Raw genomic sequence first — 19124 nt, 5'->3', positions numbered from 1 at the left:
GCCACCCCTTGCCTTGATGACAGCTTTAGATTACAACATTATTGTCATTAAACAGTATGAGTACAGTACAACAAAATGCAGTTAGCATCTAACCAGAAGTGCAAATAGAAAAGGGCAGGAAATGTACAAGTATTATGTATAATGTATGTACAAGTGGGGAATGAATAGTTGTGCAATGAGGCAAATGCAAGCGTAAATGGCAATTCAAATGGAAATTCTGACAGTGCAATCGAGCAAATTGGAGGTGTAAGGTAGCATGTGCAACTGAAATGCAGGGTTAGCAGTAATGAGATTCCCGAGTTGGACATGTACATGTAACAACTGAAAAATGTAAGCACAATGGCAATTCTATATGTGCAATTCAGTTAAATTGAAGATGCAAGGTGGCATGTGCAACTGAAATGCAGGGATAGCAGCAATGAGGTTCCAGAGGTAGACATACATGTAACAAAAAATCTACTCATCAGACTTTGAAAGGCAGTGTCAGAATCCAGTAGTACAAGGGCGTATTGCAACAACGTCCCTGAGAGGCAGTACTATGAGGTGGACAAATGGGTATGATGGGTCATAGAGTTCAGCAGGGTTACAGTAGATTGGAAGAAAATGTTCCTGAGCCTGCTGGTGTGGGAACAAAGAGACCTGTACTGGTTGCCTAAGGGCAAACAGTTTGTGGTATGTATGTGAAGGGTCTCTGATGGTGCTGCATGCTCTACGCAGACACCGCTTGCGCTGGAGGTGTACAATGGCAGGGAGCCAGGCACCAGTGATGTGCTGGGTGGTTTTCATCACCCGTTGCAGGGCCTTCCGGTCGGCCACAGAGCATCTGCCAAACCACACTGTGGCACAGTTCATCAGAATGCTCTCAATTGTGCAGCGGTAGAAATTCACATGGATCTTGGAAGACAGACGGCCTTCTTCAGCCTCCTCAAAAAGTACAGGTGCTGCGGCACCTTTTAGACCAGGGTTGAGGGTCCAGGAAAAGTCCCTGGAGATGTGGACACCCAGGAATCTGAAGCTGGACACACGTTTCACCTTAGTACCATCGATGAGAACTGGGGTGTGACTGTAGCCTTTAGACTTCCTCTAATCCTCAATGAGCTCCTTGGTCTTCTTTGCACTGAGGGCCAGGTTGTTGTCAACGCACCAGGCCAACAGGCACTTGACCTCCTCCCTGTAGGCTGACTCATTAATGTCAGTGATCAAGCCTACCACCGTGGTGTCATCTGCAAACTTCACAATGGTGTTAGAACTGTGTTCAGTTGGGAAAGAGGGAGTACAGGAGGGGGCTCAGCTCGCAGCCTAGTGGAACACCAGTGTTTAGGATCAGGGTGGAGGAGGGGACATTATCTAACCTGACAGACTGGCATCTGTTGGTTAGGAACTCCAGTTGCAGAAGGAGGGGCTTGTCCCTAGGTCATGGAGTTTGTTGACCAGCCTAGAGGGGATGACCATGTTGAATGCTGAGATAAAGCTAAAGCTTTGCATACTCTTTGCTTTCTTTCAACCAGCTTCATAAGTTAGTCACCTGAAATGCATTTCAATTAAATGTATGCCTTGCTAAAAGTACATTTGTAGAATATATTTCCTTGTTAATGTATTTGAGCCAATCAGTTGTGTAGTGACAAACTTGAGTAGGTAGATAGAAGACAATCATTGTGTCTGTACTGTAGTAGTCCATATTATGGCAAGAACAATTCAAATAAGCAAAGGGGAAATGACAGCCCATCCTTATTGTGCTGCGATTGTGCTGCGAGCTAGACTATTTATATTGCCCTAGTGAATAATTCTTGAATGCTATCTTCCACTTTTTTTGTTGCAAGTCAATTTGCATAGCCCACAAGTGATTATTTCTCGAGTGCCATGTTCCACTTAACAGTCTTGTTTTGTTATAAGTCAATATACAGCTCTGGAAAAAATGTTAGACCACTGCATCTTTTTCATTCCTTTCCAAAAACGTTGAAAAGTAAAGTTTTGAGTGAGGAACAGAAGCGTTCGATTTGCAGTGATCTCTTCTGTTCCTCACAAAAAAAATTCCTTCCAGAGATGTATTTAACGAATCGGTCTGTACATTTTATGTTTTAATATTGTTTATAATATTTTTTTCACCTATATATTTTTCCATGAACTGATGTTTGCATTTGCTAAAAAAACAACAAACAATTGCTTTTGGTTACAATTAACTTAATCTTTAGAACGAATTATACACACTGCAATATATTGACATGGGCGCTTTTATTTAAGGTTTGGTCATTACCATACTACTGTGGCGTCATCATTATTGCCGCTGGCAGAATACTAGTGAAATGTGGGAAGAGACATTTTAGGAGAATCCAAACTAACGTAGCAGGAGGAAAGATATTGGTAAGCGCCAACTGTCTTTAAAAAGCGCTTTAAGAAATTGTCTACATAATTGTGTTCATGTTAATGAAATTGGAGGTATACATTTAAAGCTTTACTAAACTTTACCATAAAAACTTGGTGTTGAGTTAGTCCCAGCTAAATTCGCTAGTAAGTATCCCTATGTACGTCCAAATACTCGATTTTTTTTAATAAAACGCGCTAAACTAAATCGAGATTTCGCTGACAACGAAATGTGAGACGTGACTGCCATTATAGCGAATTTGCGCATCGAAACCACGATTTTGGAAATGCATACAATGTGTTCTTTTCCCCCAAGTAGGCCTTATTATTCCTGTTCTGTTTTAAATAGTCTGTAATAATGATCTTGTTTAAGTTTTCCATGTATCAAATCGTTAAACTTCACAAATTACATTAGAAAGTATGTTGTAATTGTTTTTTTTCCGCATTAGGTTTTAATGACATGTGAATAATAGTTGTGTAGTTTGCCCGGTGGGCAGAACTTGACACATTCCAGTCCATAACGGAAATGTATGATTATAACGTAAATTTCCTTCGGTTTTCTTTTTTGTTTACTAATTCACAATATGTTGAATACCTTTATTGTAATCAGGTGGAGTATATCTACAATGTAAGCTTTTGTTATTGTACTTACATTTTTAGACAACAGATAACTGCTTCTTTAAGTATACGTTGGCAGAAACATAAATATTCCCCATCTCTCACTCTCTCTTGCATACCTTAACAGTATACTGAGTAAGCTAATTCAGTCTATTTAATCAGATTTCAAACATGCCCACAGCCTTCACAAATCAGATTATTTAGACCAACTTGTGTGTGTATTTAGAATTACATTAAATATATATGCTGAAGTATTTTAAACACACTATTTTCTGAATTTCTTGAATCCCATCATTGATTGACACTGATATTATAGTTAATCTAAAACTTTCACTCTGGTTTGGCTAGACTGTTGTACTACGTTGATGCCAAATATAATGCATTCTATACAAATATAATTTGTTTTGTGGTGCATTTTGTTATTGTGCTATATATATATGTTATGAGGTCAGGATCCTGATATCGATAGGTGATATTCAAATAACACAATCAGCTAATTGGGATATGAATGAATGGGATATGAATGAATTATATGATATAATTAATATCAATCAATCTGAAATAATCTGCAAAAATCTTAAACAATTGGCAGATAAATTCATTTTTGCCTATAATCTGCCCGTACTGATGCAACCCTAGTACAATGTCTTGAATGGGTTAAGGAGGTACTCAGAGCCATGCAAGAGCTGCTGAGAATTTATTGGCATGTTCTAGCTTGTATACAGGTTAACTTGGTTGTGGGAGAAGTCAACAAAACTACAGTCTTACGCAATGCTTTTACAATTGGAATATAATCATCCATTGCCATCGTTTGCTCTTAGAACTTAAAAATGTAACTTAACGCCTCCACTGAAAATGTTGCATTTGAACGCTATTACACTGTAGTATCTGGTTTTCTTTAATGGGTGTATAAACTAAAAAACTTGACTTTGTCTGCAGGAGATTCTTCTGGATTTATATCCAGACAAGGTTTGCACACTGACCAGCGAGCCAATGTAAGTCGTGCTGATTTACTGCGTGTGAAAGAGGTATTCCAACACAGTATGTTCTATTATAAACTAAAAACCTCATGCATCCCGATTGAAGACATGCTTGCTGATGCTCATCAAGAATACATTTTTGTGCCACTACTACTAATTATTTAGGCAAGAGGTGGCTGTAATCAAGAGTGTAATTTAGGCTTGTCAATTTGTTCATCTTCTTTAGTTTTGGCACAAAATTGTATTCCTTCCTTGCACTCATCATTTAGCACTTGGTTTGGGTTGGCAGCAGCATGAAGTTGGGGAGACTAGTGTCTGTGGTTTGGAGTAACATTGTGTGCATGTTTGGTGGTGGTGGCATTGGTAGACCTGTTTAAAATTTGGGATGGGTTTTTTCTTTTCCTAAAACAGTTCCTTGTTCTGCTTTTATTATTTTTTTGTAAATTTGTGTCTTTCTGGGCTTTTACATCATCGTGTAAAGGTCCAGAAAGACACAAGAAATCCTCCTTTTCTGGAAATTTACATACTACTATAATTGGGGGATAACTTTCATTTATGTGGCCACCAGCCACTTGGATTTTTAACCAGCCAAAATAAAGTATGTCAAGGTATTTTTGTCATTATTAACCTATTACTTATGAAAACACTTGGTGTCCCTTGGACACCTGTTTCCATGTTTGATACTTTGCATGTGCTACACAAAAACCTATCCTGGATGCTTCTATAATAATTATTACAATCTGGTATTTTACTTGTGATTTACCCGCCACTAGCAACACTTAGCCACATATTTTATTTCCTGGTTTTAATACTTTTCTGAAATAGTATTCTAATTTCTTTTGGGTTATTTTTATGTCTTAAAAAGAGCACAATAACGTGTGTGTGTGTGTGACATGGTTGTGCAGGGCTTATCATCATCCCCATGTCCTCTGGAGGAGGTCAGTACGGCCGCACTGAGCGTGTCCGCCTCAAACCCCACTACGACCAGGTACCACTAGGCTCCCTGCACAGAGACAGCCAGTCTAACATTCAACCCCTGTGGTCCCAGCGGAGCTCTGAGCTAGCCCTGAGCGCTGATCCCCTACCACCCCCTCCCCTGCCCAACCACCCCCCAGTCGGGCCAGAGTTTGACCCAAGTGACAGTGAGGACAACCCGGACACTGATCCTGCCATAGACATCAAACCTGTCCACCGTTTCATCCCCGACTCGTGGAAGAACTTCTTCAGAGGAACTAGCCTCCGCAGCAGCAAGCCTAGCCCCATATCTGTCACTGCCGCTTCCTCCAACAACAACAGCACCTGTATAGGGGTACGCTGCTCGCCCCCTCACACGCCCTCTCTGCCCACGGCCCCTTATGGGGGGTCAGGGGGCGGAAGCTACAACTCCCGCAAGGAGCTTCTGGGCGTTGATGACCACCCAGAGTCCATTTCGGGACACACGCTCCACACGGCGCTGACCTACGGTGAGCGGGTGGAGGAGTACAACGAGCGCTACGGCTACATGAAATCCTGGGCGGGCCTGCTGAGGATACTGGGATGTGTGGAGCTGCTGCTGGGCGCGGCGGTGTTCGCGTGCGTGTGTGCGTATGTGCACAAAGACAACGAGTGGTTCAACATGTTCGGCTACTCCTCGCCGGGCAGCGCATACGGAGGCTACGGGGGTGGGCTTTACGGGGGGGGCAGCGGAGGAGCCTACTACTCAGGTCCTATGACCCCGTTTGTGTTAGTGGCGGCGGGGCTGGCCTGGATTGTGACCATCATAATTCTGGTGATGGGGATGACTATGTACTACCGGACCATACTACTGGACTCCTCCTGGTGGCCCCTGACTGAGTTCACTATAAACCTGGCACTGGCTGTGCTCTACATGGCTGCAGGTGGGTGGCAACTACACATCAGTGAATGCAAAACATTAAAACAAGACAAAGGCCCCGGCGGTGTCAATGCAAATTATTTTATGGGTGGTTGTGGTTTGTAGGTTACTGCAGGTCACTTAAGACCTCAGCGCTGTGGTTGATTCCAGCTTGAGCCCTACGTTTTGCCGTCATTACTGTACCTTGTTTCGTTGACTGAAAGCATTCACCTAATGATCATTCTACTGCCATTATCAGCTGTGGTGTACGTCAGGGACACAACACGGGGCGGTCTCTGCTACTACCCCGTCTTCAACAATGGCATCAACGGGGCTTTCTGCCGCACCGAGGCAGGACAGACCGCTGCCATCATCTTTCTGTTCGTCACCATGGTTGTCTACCTGATCGGGGCCATGGTTTGTCTGAAGCTCTGGAGGCACGAGCAGGCACGCATGCACCGGGAGAAGTATGGCCAGGAGGTGAGAGATACAAGAGGTACAGGGAAGGAATAGCCAAGAGGATAGGAAGAAAATAAGAACAAAAATATTGATTGCTGTACATTTGATCTTCAATTTTAAGAACAAGCTAATTTGCATTTGTGAAATGTGTGCATGGTAAAAGAGAAACAAAATACTTTTGTTTTTATGCAGATGCATACAACAGATTTCCCTGGCTCGCGGTCTTTGGTAGGTATTTACATGTGAGCTTGAACACGTTTTCCAGTGGCTTTTAAAGTTATTCTGTCGAAATGCAATATCCAAAGTATAACTACATTAAAGTATACACAATCGATACTAAGGGCCTGTTTCGTAGACACAGATTAAGCCTAGTCTAAGACTTAAAAAAATCAGTCCTAGACTAGGTTTAATCCGTGTCTGTGAAACCAGCCCCAAAGGTTTTTTCGTTTTTATGTATGGCTTAACACCATGAAATCCATACGTCTTAGTTTAGCTTCTTGCATTTCTACTGATAGTCCAGTTACATCCACAGTCCATATTTCTATGGTTTATCTTAGTTTTTCTTTCTTGTAGATGATGGTTCATGGACCCAGGGTCCCAGAGCAAAATAATGGTTCTAGTGTGGTTCCCATCCAGGCTGTGGTACCCAAGGCAGTGCCACGTAAGGTTCTACAGGGGTCTATCCCCTCTGGACACATCCCCAAACCTGTCATCCTGCCTGACTACATAGCGTGAGTGACACCTTCACAACACCAGGTTTAGCACATCCCAACAGTAATCTTTTTGGTCATATCCATGTGGAGGGTAACTAACATGGAAAGTTCTTAGAATATTGTCTAATGTGGTCTCAAAAGCATAAGGCTCGATGATATTTAGAAATACATTTTTCTTTTAGCTGAATATTTTTGGACATTAATATTATGTCCTAATGTGCAGTTAGGATTTGTATGTGATTGCATATCCTTTTCATGCAATAGCTGCCTGAAGTCTATTAACCCTACAAGGTGCTCTGTTATGTCTCGGGTGATGCACTGCCACGACTGTACTACAGCAATTGTTTTGAGGACTTTGAAATTTCACCAACAAATGTTCAATGTAATTGAAATTGACTTGGCCATTCAAGATGTTTTTCCCGTCTGGGGGAGTTTGGAGGCATTTCCTTTTATTTTAGCAGACGTGATGTTTCTTCTACAGTTCAGAATTCATGAAGCTGCCATCAGCAGTAATGAGCCAGTTACCATTTTAGCAAAAGAATACTAAACATGATGGAGAATTTACAAACTCAAACAATCTGCACATTACTGCAGACTACCCTGTCTCTTTTCTAGCCCTGCTGGATGTAGTCATCCAGTGTACCCTTCCTTTGCTTTCTCGACCTCCTGAAAAATGATTCCTGTTCCTCCCTGTCCATGCTGTTTCTTTCTGCAGCAAGTACCCAACCATCCGCACAGACGATGAGCGTGACCAATACAGGGCAGTGTTCAATGACCAGTACTCTGAGTATAAGGAGCTACATGCCGAAGTGCAGGCCACAACCAAGAAGTTTGACGAGCTGGACGCCATGATGCGCACCCTACCGCACCACCCCAACAGCCAGATGGTGATTGGCTTTCTTTCTCTTACGTAACCACACATTCCTAATTACATTCTATTTATTGTTCATTGTTGATCACATCTCATTTCTCTAGGAAACCTCTTTTGGAATTGACACCGATCTTAAAAGAACTGGATTAAAATGCCTAAATGCCAACATAGTCCATATTGCTTTCATCTTGCCACTGTTCAGATCAGTGCAGTTGGAGATGGAGAGAGGAAGCCATTTTGATTATATAAAGATTGAATTGTTGTTTATATTGCCTAATTTCCCCATCCTCAGACAACCTCCCCATGTATTTCCTTTTTCTCATTTAGTTCTCCACCCTCCATTTCCTATGTAAACTGTTAGATTTCTGAGAAATTTCCAGATTTTATTTTAATTAGAAACTTTTGTTTTCTTTTCACCAGGAGTATGACCGCATAAACAAGATCCTTCAGGAGTACCAGAGAAAGAAAAATGTGAGTTTGTCCCTGCCATTCAGTGGCCTGTTCACTCAATTGTATGCACGTAACTGTGGCCTACTCCTACACTCACCTAAAGGATTATTAGGAACACCGGTTAAATTTCTCATTAATGCAATTATCTAATCAACCAATCACATGGCAGTTGCTTCAATGCATTTAGGGGTGTGGTCCTGGTCAAGACAATCTCATGAACTCCAAACTGAATGTCAGAATGGGAAAGAAAGGCGATTTAAGCAATTTTGAGCGTGGCATGGTTGTTGGTGCCAGACAGGCCGGTCTGAGTATTTCACAATCTGCTCAGTTACTGGGATTTTCACGCACAACCATTTCTAGGGTTTACAAAGAATGGTGTGAAAAGGGAAAAACATCCAGTGTGCGGCAGTCCTGTGGGCGAAAATGCCTTGTTGATGCTAGAGGTCAGAGGAGAATGGGCCGACTGATTCAAGCTGATAGAAGAGCAACTTTGACTGAAATAACCACTTGTTAAAACCGAGGTATGCAGCAAAGCATTTGTGAAGCCACAACACGCACAACCTTGAGGCGGATGGGCTACAACAGAAGAAGACCCCTACAAATAGGAAAAAGAGGCTACAATTTGCACGAGCTCACCAAAATTGGACAGTTGAAGACTGGTCTGACTGGTCTGATGAGTCTCGATTTCTGTTGAGACATTCAGATGGTAGAGTCAGAATTTGGCGTAAACAGAATGAGAACATGGATCCATCATGCCTTGTTACCACTGTGCAGGCTGGTGGTGGTGGTGTAATGGTGTGGGGGATGTTTTCTTGGCACACATTAGGCCCCTTAGTGCCAATTGGGCATCGTTTAAATGCCACGGCCTACCTGAGCATTGTTTCTGACCATGTCCATCCCTTTATGACCACCATGTACCCATCCTCTTGGCTACTTCCAGCAGGAAAATGCACCATGTCACAAAGCTCGAATCATTTCAAATTGGTTTCTTGAACATGACAATGAGTTCACTGTACTGAAATGGCCCCCACAGTCACCAGATCTCAACCCAATAGAGCATCTTTGGGATGTGGAGAAACGGGAGCTTAGTGCCCTGGATGTGCATCCCACAAATCTCCATCAACTGCAAGATGCTATCCTATCAATATGGGCCAACATCTCTAAAGAATGCTTTCAGCACCTTGTTGAATCAATGCCATGTAGAATTAAGGCAGTTCTGAAGGCGAAAGGGGGTCAAACACAGTATTAGTATGGTGTTCCTAATAATCCTTTAGGTGAGTGTATATTCGGGTCAACAATGCAGTGCATCACATACCAAAATGAAGGAAAAATCTGTTACTTGAGAATTATGTAGATAGAACTCCAATGTAAATGCTGTACAACCAATTTGGGAACACTGAGTTTAGCCTGAGTGTGAATACATTTGTGCGTGAGAGTGGGAGAGAGGATCACATTTCCTCAAAAAATGTTTACAGGAATGGGCTCATTGTTTCCTCCGGAGCTTAGTTAGAAGAAACTGCCAGTGTTCTACATGTATCGTGCATGTTGGTCATATGTTGTGTTTTTGACATTTGACAGCTAAGGTGGATATAGATTCTCCAGAGAGTTGCAGGAAAGATTATTAGTTTGATTAGTCTGATTAATCAATGAATCTGACTGTACTATTCCCTCTTCATTAGGACCCTACATTCCTGGAGAAGAGAGAGCGCTGTGAGTACCTGAAGAACAAATTGTCCCACATCAAACAAAAGGTCCAAGAGTACAACAAGATCATGGAGTGGAACGACGGCTACGGATAAACTCTTATGTCCGATCTGCGAACTTACTGTGAATTAAACTGATACAGAGAGATTGGAGGAGTGCCTTACTTTTCAGGGACTGCCGTTCTTTTAAGTCCATCAGAACAAAGTGATTACACATTTATACCAAAGTCTTATGTAAACCCCAAAAGACAGCATGTGTAATATGTGATGGAGAATGTACTTCATGGACGTTTACTATGATGATAATATCTTGATATGCAAACTAAGAAGAGTATCATATTCTGGACATACCACTTCAGTGAAAGGGAGAAATAAGAAGATGCCAGAATCCAATATCATGTCTCTGTATATTATATAGGCGATAAGACATTTCAGGGGTTTGTGGTATATGGCCAATGTATCATGGCTAAGTGCTGGTCTTTGGAACGAAAAATTGCGGAGTAGCTTGATGCAGCATTCAGCTGTTGTATATTGGCGATATAAAACCCTGTTTCCCAAAACGTTGGGACGCTGCGTAAAATGCAAATAAAAACAGAATGCAATGATGTGCAAATCATTTATCCCTATATGTATTTGAACATAGTACAAAAACAACATACCAAATGTTGAACCAGAGAAATGTTATTGTTTTTGGAAAAATATATGCGCATATTGAATTTAATGCCAGCAACATGTTTTGAAAAGGTCGGGACAAGGGCATTTTTATTACTGTGTTGCATCTTCTTATAACAACTCTAAGCATTTGGGAACTGAGGAGAACAATTGCTGTAGTTTGAAAGTGAAATGTTTACCCATTCTTGCTTGATATAGGATTTCGGCTGCTCAACAGTTCAGGGTCTTTGTCGTATTTTTCATTTCATAATGCACCAAATATTTTCAACAGGTGACAGGCCTGGACTGCAGGCTGGCCAATATGGCACACGGACTCTTTTACTATGGAGCCATGCTGTTGTAATACGTGTGATTTGGCATTGTCTTGCTGAAATAAGCAAGGCCTTTCCTGAAAAAAACATTGTTTGGATGGCAGCATATGTTGCTCCCAAACCTGTATGTATTGTTCAGCATTAATGGTGCCTTCACAGATACGCAAGTCACCCATGCCATGTGCACTAATGTACCCCCATACCATCACAGATGTTGGCTATTGAACTGTGTACTGATACCAAGCCGGATGGTCCCTTTCCTTTTAGCCTGGAGGGTCCGCTGTCCATGATTTCCAAAAATAATTTCACATTTTGATTTGTCAGACCACTGGACAATTTTACATTGAGAATCATTCTTAAATTGAAGCACTATATGCCCGTGCAGTCTTTCAGTGTGGTGAACCCCACCACATCTTTACTTCTGAAAGAATCTTCATCTCTGGAATGCTCTTTTTATACCTAATCATGTTACTGACCTGTCGCCAATTAACCTAATTAGTTGTGGGATGTTCCACCAGGTAATTTTTTCAGTCTTTGGTTGGCCCTGTCCCTGCTTTTTTTAAACATGTTGCTGGCATCTATATTCTATTGAATATAGGGTTTAAATGATTTGCACATCTTTGCATTCTGTTTTTATTTCCATTTTACAGTGTCCCAACTTTATGGAACGGGGTTGTACCATAAAGCCCCATTCTGCAGCTTTAGTCTGTGCACCTCTATCTTGCCATTCTGAGCATCAGGTAACAAGAGTTTTTGCTCAATTATGTGTTTTATGATTTTCAGATTATAATTTTTTTATGACCATATTTACATTTGTATCAATGTTGTTTGAGGATGTTCTACCATTTCATACCATTTACATTTTAGTTGTGTTTTACAAGAATTGTTAGTGGTCTGTATATTTTTGTGCCTTTTTATAAATGTGTATTATATTTATCTGTTTTCCCGCTTTCTCGGTTTACTATAATTTACATAATGTTTTATTTATTTTGTGACCTGTCACAGTTTGGGGGTGTCATGAAAGTAGTCACAGGCAGCCAAGTTGCATTTAATCCACAAATATTCCAACAGCACACAAACACCAGTGTCCAACAACAAACAAACAACCGATATCTGAAGCCTGGAAACGGCAACTTAAATAGGATCCCCAATCAGAGGCAATGCAGGGCAGCTGCCTCTAATTAGGGATAACTGAAAAAAATATATGACTCCTAGACACCCATAGAGATGCCCAGAGGCAACTCTACTGTCAGGACCTAACATGACCAAATCAAATGAAAACTGAGATTCTGCTGAAAAAAAGACATGGCACATCATGAATCGGGATACGTGAATGACAGCTAAAGATATTCAACCGGTGATCCTGGTATTTCTGTTTTTCTGAGAATTCTGTAGGATGAGGTACTTTCATTTACAGGTGCAGTGCATGGAGTCACTGCATCAAGAGCCACCACGCACAGACTTGTCCAGGAAATGGGCTACAAATGTTGCATTCCTAGTGTCAAGCCACTCCTGAACCAGAGACAATGTCAGAAGTGTATTACCTGGGCAAAGGAGAAAAAAGATCTGGACCATTGCTCAGTGGTCCAAAGTCCTCTCTTCAGGTGAAAGTACATTTTGCATTTCATTTGGAACTCAGGGTCCCAGAGTCTTGAAGAAGAGTGGGGAGGCACAGAATCCAAGTTGCTTGAAGTCTAGTGTGAAGTTTCCACAGTCTGATGATTTGGGAGCCATGTCATCTGCTGGTGTTGGTCCACTGTGTTTTATCAAGTCCAAAGTCAATGCAGTCATTTAGCAGGGGATTTTAGAGCACTTCATGCTTCCATCTGCTGACATGCTTTATGGAGATGCTGATTTATTTTTCCAGCAGGACTTGGCACCTGCTCACAGTGCCAAATGACTGGTAACTGGTTTGCTGCCCATGGCATTACTGAGCTTGATTGGCCAGCCAACTTGACTGACCTGTTGTCAAGAGGAAAATTAGATACACCAGACGTAACAACACAAATGAGCTGAAGGCCACTATCATAGCAACTGTCCTAGTGCCACAGGCTGATTGGCTCCATGCCACACCACATTGAGGCAGTAATTTGTGGAAGTATTGAGTCCATAAATTGACATACTTAGGAAACCTTTGCAGGTATTTTGATTAGACCTCTTCTCAGGTCGACATTTCTGTATTATAAATGTTTTGTTCTAATATTTTGAGATGTTTTATGTCTATGAGCTGTAAGCTGTAATCATCATTAATGAAACAAAAAAGGCTTGATGTTTCACTCTGTGTAATGAATCTAGAGTGTATGAATGTGTCACTTTGATTTGAATCACTGAAATAATTTCACTTTTCCACAATATTCAAAAAAAAAATTTGACTGTACATTCCCATGAACAACCCTTGCCATACCTAAATGTTAAATACAAATTTTGGATTAAATTAATTTCCTGGGGTGGCAAGAGAAGAAAGGAAGCATGTTGTTTTCTTTGATTTCTCCAAATGGGTTGCATTTTAATAGAGGCAGCACACAGCCATGAAACAAAAAGCAGCTGTCATAAAGAAACTATAACTGGCACATCTGGGATGGCCCCAAATCAAGCAATTTAAAAGGAAGTCCAACCACCGAAACTGTCGGCCACTGTCATTGTCTTGGTGCGGTCTCAACATTGTCCGTCCTTCATAAGAGGCAGCTCCAGTCTCTTCCGTCAACCCAAATAAATTAATTATTTAAAAATCATACAATGTGATTTTCTGGATTTCTGTTTTAGATTCCGTCACTCACAGTTGAAGTGTACCTATGATAAAAATGACAGACTTCTACATGCTTTGCAAGTGGGAAAACCTGCAAAATCAGCAGTGTATCAAATACTTGTTCTCCCCACAGTGTTTAGTAAAATGAGGATTAAACGCTGCAGTGCTAGAAAGTGTTGTAAACACCATTAGCGTTGATCCTGGCTCCGTGGAAATTTGGAGGTGCAGATGACATTGCTATTGGAGACTATCAGCATGTGGATTTAGAAATGATCTGAGTAGAAATCTGTAAATTGAATCATTATAAAAACTGAGTTAGCCATGAAATAAAAAATTTGACCGGTGACCTGAACTTGGAACGTAACTTCTGAAATTCTGTGCACCAATCTAAACCGATCCATGCACACAAATTGATCCACAAAAGACAACTCTAACACAAAAGTGTTGACTGACAAATCTGGTTGCATTTATACAAATGCTTCTAATTACACATTTGTGAGTTTACTACTGTGTATACAGTGGCGTTTTTATATGTAAAAAATTGGTGGGGCACAAACCATTTCAAAATATAGGATACATACCAGTAAAGCTACAAAACTCCCTCTTGCTACTGATGTGTTTATTTAACACATCAACAAACAGGGTGGCTCCACAAAACACTTTTAACGACAGAGCAGGTGTTGTAGTACACATACTGGAGGGAGGGGGGGAGGAAGAGAGAGAGAGAGATCTGTAAAGGCATCTTGGCTACCAACGGGGCATCTTGGCTACTAACGGGGTATCTTGGCTACTAGCGGGGCATCACGGCTACATTGGTATGCCATCTCGGCTACTTCAATATTTATAGGGCCTCTTTGCATCCTGGACTTATTTCTCATTCATGTCATTGGGCCATTACAGCTTTATATGAAAAAAGACACATGACCAAATATTATTCCTTGTAAGATGACATATCTCTCCTGCCTATTTGTAATGATGCCCTGTAAACTACAAACCATTAAAACTAAAAATCTGTAATACAATTCATAATACAATGTAAAAAACAAATTGACTCTGTTAACCTAACCCTAATTCACAAAACTAAATTGATGTTAACAGATATTTTAGAACATTCTATAAAGATGGTATTTGAAGTGGAGAGAGTATTAAATCCAGCAACATCCCTGACTTCTTTGAAAAATATGAAAGCATAACAATTGAGATTGGTGCTTTGGATATGTCAAATGGGAGCTAAGTCTGAAGGAGTAGCTGAAGTAGCTTGCCTATATCTTTATCTAAGGCCAAGATATGGCCAGAAATCTATAAAATGATTGTCAAAATCGCCAAGCAGTTTTTACTGTTTGTGACTGCACTAAACATGCAACCATACCAAAATACCAATAGGTAACATTTTGGGAGGATTAAATCTAGCAAATCCACACAGTAATCTGTAGGTTGGAACTAGATTAGACGATTCTACTGTGGAATTCTTTAGTTATTGATCCTGAAAAGTAACCCACCAAGCATTCAATTCATCCTTATGGAACGACCACTGACCTCTGTGTAAAATATGAAAGCTTGGATGTGCTTTGGATGTCAACTGGGGGGCAAGCCTTAATTAGTCACAGATGGTTGGAACACTGTTTTTATTAGAATTAACATTAAAACTTAATTGAAAGCAAGAACAGGATTTTGAAGGATCAGGATCTCGGTAAAGGGTTGTCAGCTGTGGATTTAGAACCGGTGAAGAACCAGGGTTGAAGAAAAAAAAAAATCTGTACTTGATCCTTGAAACTATTTGTTTGATGGTGAAGTTCTTTGGTAGGCTTTCCCCTATGGTGTCGGTTTCAAGATGCTGCTTTACCCGCTCTTCGGACACTGGCCCACTGGCTATTACTTCTCCACACAGAGTAGTGATTGTCTAAAACAGTGGTTCCACTAGGGGGGCACGGACACTTTCCCAGGGGGGGCGCGAGTAGGCTACAGGATGGGAGGGGGGGGGGGAATCAGAAAGAATATGTTTCACCAAAATTCCCCCCATGTTGAAATGCAAGTGGTTGGACTATTATAACACACAACTATTTGTCATAATTTAAACAAGTCTCCCGAAGAGAAATGGTATCTCTCTCTCCCCCGCCTCTGCCTGCTGCGCTGTGGACGTGTGTGTGTGTATGTGTGAGAGAGACAGCCCGGTCAGCGAGGTTGTCAAGCCCGCAGGGCACTCTTTTGGAGTTTAACTCCGAAAAGACCAGTTAACCAAAGTTAACCACAGGTTCCCGTTGATCTTATGATGGACGTGTTGTGATATAAACAAACAAACCGTAAATAAAAGCCTCTTATTAACGAGAGTGGTCTGAGAGACCTCCAGTTTACAGTGAGGTCTCTGCGCAGGACTGTCCGACTGACGAGCTAGCGGCCAGGGCAGGCACTAGCTGGCTGTTGCATCACTTCATGGAGCTTCTCAACTCTGAAAGCTTTGAAGCAAATTGTCAATTCCTAAAATGCAATTGGGGGGGCCCCAATTGCAATGAACCAGCTTTGGGGGGGCCCTGCTTGCAAAAGGTAGAGAACCCCTGGTCTAAAAGACAGGAAGAGGGCATATTGAAGTGCTTATGGTAAGAGCAGTACATATTGCACCTACATATCTATAACACTGCATTAGTATTACTAGAAGAGTATTGAACATTTCCAAAACATAACAATTTTCCATAACAATTATCTACCTCCTCCTCTATTTCCTCCAGTGGAGCATTTTGGACCCACTTCTGGTTTCAAAGTTCCAACTTCCATTCCCTGCTCCTCTTTCACCTCTGTCTTTGGCTCAAGAAAAATATTTGAAATGATCCCTGCGGCAGCTACAGATGACCTCTCCCTCTCCACCAGCCTGTAGCATCTGGTTGCTGTCTCCACCCGGTGACACATGAGGTCAGACAGCTCCAGCTTTTTTTCTGGGTGCTCTTCATGGATCATTGAGACTGCTGACTTTCTCATCAGAGTTGTTGTCACCTCACTCGCCAGATCAGCCTTGCCCCACACCGACTGCAAGGCTTTACCGACCTGGTTTGACTCCAACTTTGCGCCTGACCAGCTGACAAATAGTTGTGTTGACATCTTCTTGTGCTACCTTGGGACGCAGGTGCATTTGGTAGCACAATATCCAGCGATGGAGTTCATCAGTCAAAACAACCTTTGCTGGACCGGTATGCCAGGTGGTTTTGTAGTCAGCCACAGAAAAAATACGGACACCCTCCAATGCCCGGCTGGCTTCAAACTCTGATGAAAGCATATTGGCCAGGACCCCGCTACTGTTGGCATTTGTTAGAACAATTGCTGCCATCAAAAAAATCCCAAACCAACACAAACTGGGTTTGCGTAATTGTCTCAAAACCTGTGTAACTGCCCAAAACCTTAAAGGCATCTTTAGCAGCATTGCTGCTGTGGAAATCCTTGATGTCTTCTGAAGTGATTAGCTTCCCGATGCCAGTGTCCATCTTCTCCAAGGACCGCTTGTTCACTTCTTTACGATGAGATGCAGTCCACCTCCCCACCACACCAATCATTTTGGTCACATTGTGGTTCTCCGTGTCATCCGCTGCCAGCCTGAATTGAAGCCAGTGCTTCAAGCTGCCCAGGTAGGACTTGATGGTCCCTGGTTGGAGCTTTTTCTGGACCGCCCATCCATCCAAAAATGACTCCCTTAACAGGTGTCGATCCAGGAGGCTCTCCGGCCTATGTTTCGGGTGTCCCTAGGTGTCCCTTCTAGAATAACAACAGCATGCACATTAGTTACATACACCCATGGTTTCTAATACATTACAATACTGTGCAAAAACTTAGGCACCTGAACTTCTAACTAAAGCCAATCATCTGTGTAGTAAGTTTTTATTTGTAAGAATGTTTTTGACTGTCATTTCTGTCAAGCTAAAATGTTTCTTCCTGCAAAAACATAAATAATATCAATTAAGTGAGCTTACCTTTGCAATGATCAACAGTTCCCTGTATATTGGGCTTGTGGCCATGAATTTGTGGTGCTGGGCCAACCTTCACCCTGGCCTTGCACCCAGACACTGTCAACAAATTATGTGATGACAGAACATCTTCGTCAATTCTACTTTAAAAGTGTGCTCACCTCGAGGATAGTTTAGCTGTTTTCTTGCCCAAAATGCTGAAGTTACATTTAAACTACAAATTGATGGCACACGCGCACAAATCCATTTTGCTCAGAGAGAGAGAGTGGCAGAAAAAAAAAAGAGAGACATAGGCCTAATATCCGAACAACATGACGTTTTTATTAAACACTACAGGACTACAAAAAACTGATAAGAAGTTGCATGATGTTCTGTTAAATCATCTTTATTAGCATCCAACATTTTAGAGATTGAATAGACAAAACTGAAATAAAATGCTCATAGGCTATAGGCTACTGACTAACTTCACACAAAAATACAGAGCTGTCTATAACTATTTTTTATCTTGTGACCATTGATTTATCTATTTTATTCAGTCAGCCTTAATTGTAGCCTATAGGTCTAATACATATTAACATTCATTTGATTTAATTTCTGATATTTTAAAACCCAACACAGCACAAACGAAAATGTTAACGGCACAAACCAGCACAAACCAGCACAAACCAATGAGACTATTTTGGGTGAATTTGGAGCATGTGGGGGGGCTGAGTGACCTCAGAATGAAACAGCACAAACGGTCGGGTTTATTTTGGGTGAATTTGGAGCATGTGGGGGGCTGAGTGACCTCAGATTGACCTAGAAATATTATTGTAATATCTAAAAAACCGAAGCAGCACAAACGGGGGGGGCGCGCAACTTCACGCAGGTGAGGACTGACGATTCACAAGGGAGGGCTGACGATTAACCAGGGGAGGGCTGAAGCTTAAACGGGTGATGTTTGACAAGGGGAGAGCGGATACTTGACCAAGGGAGGGGTGACGTTTGACCGGGGGAGGACTGATGACTGAGGAGGAGAACAGAGTTTCTGGGGAGGAATGATAATGTTCCTAATATGTATGCTGTACCTCTGAAGTCTCGAATCGCCCTCACAAATAGTCTCGAAAATGCATGGATTCAGGGAGACCACCGACTCGTCGCGCAGAGCGGTTTCACATTTTCCACACAGTTTAATACATGTTATGATCCGACTGAGAACGTACCTGTTTTCCTCCACCTGTTTGTTGTACTGCTCAATGGAGCGCCTGTATGCACTGTCAACTTGGGCTGCCACATTTACTCTTCCAAGTAAGCCAAATTTCACAGCATTGTCCAGATGACTCCCGCTGCTCTCATGTTTTGCAATCCTCTCAAAAAAGAGGTTTAAAATCTTTGTAATCCGTCCTAGACCAAGTACCATCTCCACCAAATAGCAGACATGGCAGACAGTTAGCCACTTTTC

The 19124-nt window shown here is 41.7% G+C and overlaps 1 protein-coding gene across 5 annotated transcripts; it reads left to right on the top strand.

Moving 5' to 3' along the window:
- The first annotated feature begins 2266 nt into the window (after positions 1–2266).
- marveld2a (MARVEL domain containing 2a) lies at positions 2267–10155 on the top strand. Of its 5 annotated transcripts, none has more exons than XM_020053114.2 (9): positions 2267–2361; positions 3919–3974; positions 4865–5836; positions 6071–6291; positions 6463–6498; positions 6907–7001; positions 7699–7870; positions 8275–8325; positions 9984–10155. In XM_020053114.2, the coding sequence occupies exons 3-9, from the start codon at positions 4882–4884 to the stop codon at positions 10101–10103; spliced, it is 1650 nt and encodes a 549-aa protein (XP_019908673.2). In that variant the 5' UTR covers positions 2267–2361; positions 3919–3974; positions 4865–4881; the 3' UTR covers positions 10104–10155. The 5 variants fall into 5 exon arrangements, with proteins under 5 accessions (XP_019908673.2, XP_010876337.2, XP_010876336.2 ...); XM_010878035.3 differs by having other exon boundaries at positions 6844–7001; XM_010878034.3 differs by having other exon boundaries at positions 3919–4007; positions 6844–7001.
- Positions 10156–19124: the final 8969 nt, after the last annotated feature.

Source organism: Esox lucius, chromosome 14 (genome assembly GCF_011004845.1).
Source record: "Esox lucius isolate fEsoLuc1 chromosome 14, fEsoLuc1.pri, whole genome shotgun sequence".
In the NCBI taxonomy this organism is placed as follows: domain Eukaryota; kingdom Metazoa; phylum Chordata; class Actinopteri; order Esociformes; family Esocidae; genus Esox; species Esox lucius.
The sequence above is the reverse complement of the archived record's forward strand: the minus strand, read 5'-3'. Positions and strand labels throughout refer to the sequence as shown.